Genomic DNA, 10,687 nt, shown 5'->3' with positions numbered 1-10,687 from the left:
CATGCATCATTCGCACAGATGAACAGTCACACAGAGTATGAGTGATTTAAAAATGTAAATCTCGATTTTCTTTCAGAACGTTTTTTTTTTTTCTTCACGATTTTAACTGGTCAACTTGAAAATGTAACTACAACATGATTCAAGTAACTTTTTTCTTTATTAAAGGAGAAGTCCACTTCCAAAACAAAGATTCACATATAATGTACTCACCCCATTGTCATCCAAGATGTTTATGTCTGTCTTTCTTCAGTCGTAAAGAAGTTATGTTTTTTGAGGAAAACATTTCAGCATTTTTCTCCATATAATGGACTGGTATGGTGCCCTGATTTTGAACCTCCAAAATGCAGATTAAATGTGGCTTCAAACGATCTCAAATGCGGTTGTAAATGATCCCAGCCGAGGAAGAAGGGTCTTATCTAGTGATTATTATCATTAAAAAAAAATACAACTTAAATATTTTTTAATCTCAAACTCTTGTCTCGCCTTGCTCTGTGTATTCTGTTTCAAGACAGTTAGAGTATGTCAAACACCAATCGTATTTTCTTTTTTCAAGGGGATGAGTACCTTATCTGTAAATTGTTGTTCTGGAAGTGGACTTCTCCTTTAACCCTCTAGTTAAAGAAAAAGGTATTTCAAGTGTGCCACACGTTGTCAATGTTATGTAAATGTTAAGCAAATCACTTAAATATCTTTCCAGAAAAGTTGCATGAACTACAACTACATTTTATACAAACTAGTCTTATACATATGTTAAAAAATGTAATAATATGTATGTAAAAGAAAATGCTTAAAAAAAAAGTTTTTCTAAATGACTGAATGTATAACACCTGTAGACTATTATTAATTATAAGTGTTGTCTAAAAACAACGAACAGCAGCTTTCAGCCTGTCATCGTGATGCAAACATGAAATATCAGACATGCAGTAGTAGTTCTTCACAGGTTTTTTTTATTAGATTGTGCTACTTTTCCGTTGTTTTTCTATGTAATCATGCACATGTTTGACTGTTGCACTCACGTCTCTTGCATGAAATGGCATTATAAAAATGCTGTGCTCAAGATAAAAGAAGTTCACTCCCGTCTTCTTGCATGTTTTTTCCTATTCCACTGCCCGCTTCACATCTTTGTCAAAACAAAAGCGCATTCTGTGTGAATGGCGCCTAGCGATATGAGTGTGTCAACATGCGGTTGGATCCTGTGTTTTTATTTAGTTTTATCATTGGCATATCGTCAGAGTGTCTAATTCTAACGTTTGATGGTATTTCTATGCAAAATCGCGACTCCTCAATTACTAAAAAATAAAATTGTCGCAAAACATTACATTTGAATTAATCAGAAAAATCGCCCAGCCCTAGTACATTTTATAAAAATGAAATGCACTCTTTAGCTTGATTCGCCAAAACTGTGAGGTTTACGGATACAAATGCAGGTTTTTCTGAATGTCAGCAGTGTTAATGTCAAAAAGCAAACACATGAACTGAAAATTCACAGAACAACGATGAATGTATGGAAGCATGTTATCACCACTGAATAAAAAATAGAAAATGGCTTTTTTATCTCACAATTCTGACTTTTTGCTCAGAATTGCGAGATATAAACTGCCAATTTTGAGAAATGAATTTTTTTTTTTTCCCCAGAGTTGCATGATAAAAACTCATAATTGCGAAAAAGTAAGTCATAATTACAGGATGAACTTGCAGTTCTGAAAAATAAAATCAGAATTGCAAGATAAACTCAAGTCAAAGTCAAAATTGCCAAATATAAACTCGGAATTGACCATTCACAAACAGCTTGATTGACAGGCGATCTGACCAATCATAACGCCAAATCCACCTTTCTGAGGTTTATGGATACAAATGCAGGTTTTTCTGAATGTCAGCAGTGTTAAAAATGTCAAAAAGCAAACTAATAAAGTTGGAATTTGGGAATCATCTGTGTCAAAATAAAAGCCTGCTCATGACACTTATCGGCCAAACAGAAAAAAAAAAAATCCAAATACTGGCCAATATATCTGTCATGGATAACTTGAAAATTGATGGTAAATGTGACCATAGACCACAAAATCAGTCATAAGGGTAAATTTTTGGAAATTGAGATTTATACATAATATCAAGCTGAATAAATAAGCTTTCCAATGATGTATGGTTTGTTAGGATAGGACAATATTTGGCAGAGATACAACTATTTAAAAGTCTGGAATCTGAAGGTGCAAAAAAAAAAAAAAAAAAGAAAATATTGAGAAAATCGCTTTTAAAGTTGTCCAAATAAAGTTCTTAGCAATGCATGTTACTAATCAAAAAATAAGTTTTGATATATTTGCGGTAGGAAGTTTACAAAATATATTCATGGAACATGATTTTTACTTAATATCCTAATCCTTTTTAGGCATAAAAGAAAAATCGATAATTTTGACCCATAATGTATTTTTGTCTGTTGCTACAAATATACCTGTGCTACTTAAGACTGGTTTTGTGGTCCAGGGTCACAAATAATAAATGAGTGAGAATTCTGCATGTTTTTATTTCACTGTTTCATGATGTCTTTTATCTCACCTTTTGCAGATGCGAAGGCTTTGGCGTTCACATGATTGACATTTCCCAGTCGAATGGCCAGACTCTGCGGTTAGCATCCTTCGGTCAGCATATAGGACCGTCCCATGCCCTCACCTGAACGGGTGTACAAGGATGAAGAAGATCAGTCTGAAGACGATCAGAAAATCACTTAACATAAAGGGCAAAGAAGATGGGGATTTCGTCATGCTCCAGCAGCCGTCTTTAGCGGCCGAGTTCACCAAGGATGACTCTCTCTTCGGAGGCTGTTACACCAAAGGGCTGGTAGGTTGCGATCTTAATGGGGAGGATGAGAAGGGTCATAAGAACCGATCGAAGAGCGAGAGTCTTATGGGCACTCTAAAGAGGAGACTTTCCACCAAACAGAAGGCAAAAGTCAAAGGAGGCTCCACCGCAGTGGGCTCTGGAGATGATGACGACACCTTCTCTTCCTCGTCGGTCCCGATAAGCTTTAATGAAGTCAAAGCCCAGCGGCCCTTAAGATCATCGTCACTCCGAAGCCATCATTACAGCCCTTCTCCGTGGCCTTTCCGGCCCGTTGGATCCGAAGAGGCTTGCATCAAGATGGAGGTGAAGGTCAAAGCTATGGTCCACTCCCCCAATCCCAGTCCCTCCCTCAATGGCATCCGAAAGGAGTTCCATGACATCCAGTTAGAAGGTCTGTTCCAGGATCAGAGCGAGTCTCTGAAGGACATGGAGACTCAGAGTGGCAACTTGCATTTGAACATTGAGGATCACGTGCCTATTGGACTCACACCTCAGGACTACATCCAGTACACAATGCCTTTAGATGAGGGAATGTACCCAGATTCGTCCCAGTCCTTCTGCTTGGATGGTCCCTCGCCAATGGAAGTGGTCGATCAGGTCGAATCTAGCTCGTTGCACGTGGATCACGGCCCGGACGACCACGATCTCATGCCGTCGGACATTCTCATGGAGCAGGCGGTGAACGGACACCTTCCTGGTACTCCGGCGATGGTCCTGTCCAACTCCAGAGCTGACACACCTTTATTTTCTCCCTCCCTGTCGCCTCTTTCCAACAACGATATTCCAAGGACCCTCTCCGGGTTCAGTGGTGCAGACTCTCATGTTGTGGAGAGAGTGAGGCACCACCTGAACTTCGACCCCAATTCCGCTCCCGGTGTTAGCAGGGTGTACGACTCTTTCCAAAGCAGCGGGCCCATGGTTGTAACAAGCCTTACGGAGGAACTTAAAAAACTGGCCAAGCAGGGTTGGTACTGGGGACCTATAACTCGATGGGAGGCTGAGGAGAAGCTCATCAACCTTCCAGACGGCTCTTTTTTGGTGAGGGACAGTTCAGACGATCGTTATCTCCTCAGCCTGAGCTTTCGGTCACAGGGAAAGACGCTTCACACCAGGATCGAGCACTCGAACGGCAGATTCAGCTTTTACGAGCAGCCCGACGTCGAAGGTCACACTTCCATCGTAGATCTCATCGAGCACTCTATAAAAGACTCTGAAAACGGCGCGTTCTGTTACTCCAGATCCCGTCTGCCGGGGTCCGCCACGTACCCCGTTCGGTTGACCAATCCCGTCTCGCGGTTCATGCAAGTCCGTTCGCTGCAATATCTTTGCCGCTTTGTCATCCGACAGTACACGCGGATAGATTTGATTCAGAAACTGCCTTTACCAAACAAAATGAAAGATTATTTGCAGGAGAAGCACTACTGAACGGACTGTAGTGGGATACGGTAGTAAATTGCACTTTTTGTTGAGTGGCGTGTTCTTAAAACAGTTTACATATATGGAGGTCAGGTGATCAGTTGCGTAGGTTGACTATCCGATCTTCCCACAGAAATATGCGGTTAATTTGTTGTTGCTCAGATTCAGTGTTTTACAAGAGAGCAACGTGGTAAGACCAGAAACCATTTAGGATTGGGATGCCATGTCTAATACGCATATTTGTATTGGTTATGTTTAGTATTATTGTTGATACTGTTAATCAAAGCTTGGATTTGAGAATTTGATGTTGCATTAATGTGCATCATTCATCAATAGTTTTGCTGTAGCGTAAAGGTGTGGTCACATTGGTAAAATTTTGTGAGCAAAAGAGGTCTATTTTCAGTAGTGTAGCCATGTATGCAGTCCCCAAAGTCACTTTCAAACCAAGCATCTGTCTGTTAGTCAATGTGGGGAATCTGTTGCGAAATCTGCGTGAGGAAATCTTTCGCAAACTCCAACTGGCATTCACAGAAACTGGTGAACAATGCCGCGAAATGTTGCAAATACTGTTATCAAAACTTGGATTTGAGGATTGGGTGTTGCATTAATGTGCAATTTGCATGAAATTCCCAATCGTGTGGGTTCCTATTGAAATGACTTTGTTTTTCGCTCATGAAAATTCACTGAACAGTGATGAATGTGTGGAAGCATTTTTCTGCCACTGTATAAAAGGAAAATTGTGGTGTAATTGTGACACTTTATCTCAGACTTCTGAGTTTTTCCTCAGAATTGCGAGATATAAACTGGTAATATGGAGAAATTAATTCAGAATTGCGAGATACAAACTCAATACAATTCAGATACTATTGCAATTCTGACTTTCTCGCAAATGTGAGTTTATATGAAGTAAAAATTGCAACATATAAACTCGGAATTGCGAGGAAAAATGTCAGAATTGCGTGATACAGAGTTGTATTTGCAATTGCGATCATGCGATTCTAAGAAAACAATCAAAATTGTGGGTTTATATCTCACAATTCTTCCTTTATAATTCACAAATTGTGAGTTTATGTCATGCAATTATAAGAAAAATGTCAGTATTGTGAGTTTGCATCTCACAGTTCTGAGAAAAAAGTTGGAATTGTCTGAAAAAAAAAATTGTCTTTGCAATCATGCAGTTCTAAGAAAAAAGTCAGAATTGCAAGTTATCTAACAATTCTGACTTTCTGATTCGCAATTGTGAGTTTATATGATGCAATTCTGTGAAAAAAAAAAAAAAGTCAGAATTGTGTGATATAAACTAACAATTGCAAGAAAGAAAGTCAGGATTACAAGATATAAACTCGCAATTCCGAGAAATAAAGTCAGAATTGCAAGATACAGACTTGTAAAAGTAAGAATTGAGAAATAAACTCGGAATTGCGAGGAAAAAGTGAGAATTGCAAGTTATCTCACAGTTCTGACTTTATAACTCGCAATTAGGAGTTTATATCATGCAATTCTAAGAAAAACATCAGTATTGTGAGGTTATTTCACAATGCAACAATGTGACAAAAGTCAGAATTGTGAAATATAAACTCGGAATTGCGAGAAAAAGTCAGAATTGGAAGTTTTTATCTCAGTTCTGACTTTATAACTCCCAACTGCGAGTTTATATCATGCAATTCTAAGAAAAACGACGTCAGAATTGTGAGTTTATATCTCAATTCTGAGAAAAAAGTAAGAATTGCACAAAAAAAAGTCAGCAATTGAGAGAGGGAAAAAGTCAAAATTGCACATTTTTATCTCACAGTTCTGACTTTATAACGTGCAGTTGCAAGTTTATATCATGCAATTCTAAGAAAAATGTCAGAATTGTGAGTTTTGAGAAAAAAAAGTAAGATTTGCGTGAAAAAGTCAGAATTGAGAGGAAAATTTTTATCTCACAATTCTGACTTTATATAATGAAAAACGTCAGAATTGCAGGATAAAAAGTCACAACTACCGTTTTTATTTTTTATTCGGTGGCGGAAACAGGCTTCCATGTGAATGTGATCGCACCCTTACAAGAAATTTGCTTTTCTCTGGAAATATGATGTCAGCCATGTTTTTGGCAGGTTTTGATAGTTTTCCTTCTACAAATCGGTACTTTTAATGAAACTTGCGAATATGCTGGATGACTGAATTTTGGTGGAATACAGTGATCACGTCGAAGTTCGACAGACAACTTTTATAAGAGAATAAGTATTTATTTAGGATTAATGTTCTACATTTATTAGAGTTTAACAGTAAAACATTTACTCATTCATTATACTTATGTAGATCTGTGCAACAACAAATTCGGTTCAGTCAGGTATGAGAAGGCCACAAAAGAAAGGACTGTGAATCACATCCAAAACAAACGTTATAGACGAATACATGCAGAATGCCACAAACCTGTGATGTTATACAAAAAGGGAGCAGGTAGAGAACAAAAGAGGTGTTGTTTTTTTATTTATGTTGTATAGCGTGATTCATACAGTATTCTGTTCTGTCTAAATCATTTTTGGCTTATGTACATTAAGCAAAGGTTTATTATGTTTCATAAACATCTTATTTGTCTTGTATAAACACCATTATTCTAGTGCTGGAATGATTGCCGTCACTCGTTATTGCTGAGAGAGAATGAAAATAATGGTAGAAATTGATGACAGCCTAAACATAAACCCAAACCTAAAAGCACAGTTTTATAGAGACATTTTGCCCGTTTATACTTGAACCATAAGCAGACTTTCAATATCCCAAAGGAATTATGCATTCGTAAGTTCTTGAGTGAATATGAGAGATTTTGTTTTTTTGCCCAAACAGCAGAAGGCTTTCCTCACCCTCTGTCCTGCATAATAGCAGCATGTCAGCCTGTCAATATTTCATAAACTCCGCTTCAAGCCAAAAAATGTTGCATTCAGACATTTGAGAATTAATACACTGTTTCTCCCACACCACCTATCCTCCTCGCTGTAACCTGAAAGGGAATTATCTATTGTTTTTCTTTAATGAGGACTTAAATAGGGCTTCAGATAGGAAAAACTGGAGATAGTGGTTTTAGCGCATTGCTTAAATGATGCTGGGATAAATATGTCATGAAACGGTTCAGCTCGTGCGCTCGTATGATTCGGCACTGATTGGCTTTGGACTGCATTGGGATAATCAGCAAACAGGGGGAGCTTATAAATGTCTCTTTAGCTGGCATATTGAATGTGTGTGAATCAGAGCCAGAACTTTCTATTTGCGGTTTCACACCACACATGGTCTAAGGCTTTTAAGGGCCTTTTTAAAAAAGTGCCAACTGGCGTTCGCAGAAACCGGTGAACAATGCCGCGGAAAGTATTCGTGAGACACCTCGGGGAGACTTTGAAGGTTAGCTGTCAAATAAACACAGTTTGCCATCTTTAATATTCATTAGTGAAAACATAACCCATACAGTTCATTCCTTCAGTGAAAAACGTGTTTGTTTTCTTTTACGTAATGCATATGAGGGAAGTTCGGAGACTGAAATTGTTCCTTAATGCACCCGGAAACTTTTTTTTTAATGCTGTATCTGTGTGTGTTTTGCTAAAGAATATGACCTTTGTGTTTATTTGCTGCCATTTTCCTTTTAGATGAAGGGTTTATTTTTTTTTCCAAATGAGTTGTTGGATGTCCGAATTAGGGCTGTCAAACGGTACCGGGTTCGGTACTTTCGGTACTGAAGTTTTAAAAACGTCCATTTCCCGCTCACATTTGAGCGCTGTTGAGCTGATTTTGAGACATAGCTGATTGGCCATAGTGTTCACACGCTCAACAGACATGACTGTGATTGGCTACAATGATAAGCGCTTCACGCTCCTCACCGAGCGCTTACAAATAACCGTGTATTTCCACTGGCACGTAGCGAGCAGAGTGGTGTGGGTGTTTTCAATGCATTCCTGTGGAAGCTGAGCTTAAACGCTTGCGCAATGCGTGTACGCTCAACTTCCATAGGAATGAATGGAAAACGCTCCACTCCGCTCCACTCGCTACGCTGTAGTGGAAATACGGCGCAAGCACAACGGAAGCGTTGGAAAGCCGCGTCTGTCAGCAGATCAGTCTATATGCAGATGTATTAGGGATCCGCTGACACACATGGCTTTCAAACGCTTACGTTGTGCTTATTTGTGAGCGCTAGGGCTTGGAATCAATTCCAAAAAGAATCGATTCCTCGATTCCGAGGCATTGGGAATCGAGAGTCGATTCCAAAGGTTGGAATCGATTCAATCAAGGGGAATCGACTCCCCATTCAGAGCCGTTTTCAGTTCAGCAAAGCTAATCTATGGGCGCCTCAAACGAAAGGCTGCATCATACGAAGGCTGCATATCTCGGCTGCTGTCATCAAACGTCGCTGCATGTCGATTCATGAAAATAAACTGAAAAGAGTCAGTACTGAGCTCGTCTGAGTTTAAGGATGCGCCCTTCCGTTGAGCATCCATTAATTTGCCTAATAGTGATTAGAAGTCTGATTCGTTTCCACGAAAAGTTTCTTTCGGATAGATCGTTTTAATGAACCAGTTCAAAAACGACTCAGAAGTTATTTTACGGTGGAACTGGGTTATACTGTTCCCAATTTTGAGCGCTGCACGACGGAATAGATCATGACGTACTGGAGGGTATTGATCCTATTTCCATCTTTTAAAAAAAAATGCTATTTCTTAACTTTTCTAACAGCCAATGATAATTCTGAAAGAAAACTAGTGTACAGCTTGTTAATTTTGTGCAAAGCATACTGTTGAAGTTAACACCATTGAGCTGAACTGTGCCTTGTTCAGTTCGTGCAATAAACGCATGTCCACTGCTGTGCTGTGGGCTGTGACTAATTTCATGGGCAGTGCAGTAAATTACAATTTAAATCCAGAAATTTATTATAATTTTTAAAAAAAATAAAGCTTCATATTATGATAAGGCTACTTTCTAAGACATGTATATCCTACACTCATGGCAAAATTAGGTTCCTCCAAACTAAAAAAAAAAAAACAAGAATTGAAAAAGAATCGAAAACAACAGTGAGGAATCGATTCCACATTCCACCAGCAATCGGAATCGGACTCGATTCCAAAATTGACTTATTTGTGAGTGCTAGGCGAGGAGCGTGAAGCGCTTGTCATTGTAGCCAATCACAGTCATGTCTGTTGAGCGCGTGAACACTACGGCCAATCAGCGATGTTTAAAAATCGGCTCAAACGTGAGCGGGAAATGGACGTTTTTAAAATTACACTACCGAAAGTACCGAACCGGTACCGTTTGACAGCCCTAGTTCGAATCAGCTAAATTGTGTGTGTTTGAGAGTGTGGTTGAGTAAGCAACAAAAAGAGGAATGTTTTAGGCAAGGCACAAGATTTTCAACTCGTTGAAAATGCGTTTACCAGAATGTGGAAGTCGACTAATGCAAAAAATAAATGTGAACTGTTTGACCGCAATGTACATTGAATTTCTTTTTTTTTTTTTTAATTCCCAGATGTGTGGCGTAATTAGATAAGCACTGAAGACGTTCAGTGTGTGAGCATGTGTTTATAAATGAGCAGAGTTGCCGGGACTCCATCGTGTTCGATATCATTTTCACGATTTTGTTTGTATGTCGTTAGATGTGGCTTGTTCGGATCGCTGAAGTATTTTAAACTGATGACAGTTGAGCACTTAACGAGCTTCACTGAAATATCTATTTTTCTGATCCATGTTTTTTTGTCCTTGTGCTGCGAATGAAGGTGAATGTTTACATGATGTATTTAGTACAGATTAGTTTCTCTTTGTTTATATCTCTTGGTACAATTTTACAGACGTATTTCTTTAATGTGTCATACACATTCGTGCTGCTTTCCGATTATGATTGCCTTTTTAATTACGAAATGGGGGAGATAGAATGTCACCTAGATATAGGCCTATGTATTCACAATGACTTTGGTATACTCTTGAGAAAGTCAGATGCAAAAATTGTAGTCAACGTTTTTAGTTAGTGATGATAATGCTCTGAATTCAGTCCTTTTTGTCCAAAAGGGTCTGCTCACTCCAGTTTACATGGTCAGTTTTCCAAAGTCAGTTCTCGTTTGTTGTTCATTTGAATTAATGAAAGTACCAATAGTGTTTTCTTGCACATTTGGATACAGTTAAAACATTTTTGTATCTGCTGGTATAAATTATGAATAAAAAATTATTCAAAGCTTTGTTCTGTACTGTCTTTCGTTCATTGTTTATTTCTTTGGATAATTAAGTAATTTAAATGTTTATTTAGATATTTGTGTATCTGATGTTTATGTAGGTATTTATTTATGTGTTTTTTTTTTTTTTATTAGATATTTATGTTGATATTTAGATACTTAAACAGGTATTTATTTAGATGTTTATTCAGATACAAAGATATTTATTTAGATGTCTATTTTTTATTTTTTAGGTATTTCAGATATTTAGATAT

General features: G+C 38.2%; 1 protein-coding gene across 1 annotated transcript in view; it reads left to right on the top strand.

Moving 5' to 3' along the window:
* LOC127155767 (suppressor of cytokine signaling 6) overlaps positions 1-10,439 on the top strand; it is a 12,110-nt gene extending 1,671 nt beyond the window's left edge. The window contains exon 2 of the mRNA XM_051098230.1: positions 2,560-10,439. Within this exon, the coding sequence (XP_050954187.1) occupies positions 2,683-4,260 (1,578 nt within the window). The 5' untranslated portion in view covers positions 2,560-2,682 and the 3' untranslated portion in view covers positions 4,261-10,439. The remainder of the gene's footprint in view (positions 1-2,559) is intronic.
* The last annotated feature ends 248 nt before the right edge of the window (positions 10,440-10,687 follow it).

Source organism: Labeo rohita, chromosome 24, assembly GCF_022985175.1.
Source record: "Labeo rohita strain BAU-BD-2019 chromosome 24, IGBB_LRoh.1.0, whole genome shotgun sequence".
NCBI classification, from domain to species: Eukaryota; Metazoa; Chordata; class Actinopteri; order Cypriniformes; family Cyprinidae; genus Labeo; species Labeo rohita.
Note: the sequence above shows the minus strand (reverse complement) of the source record. Positions and strands in the feature narration are given on the sequence as shown.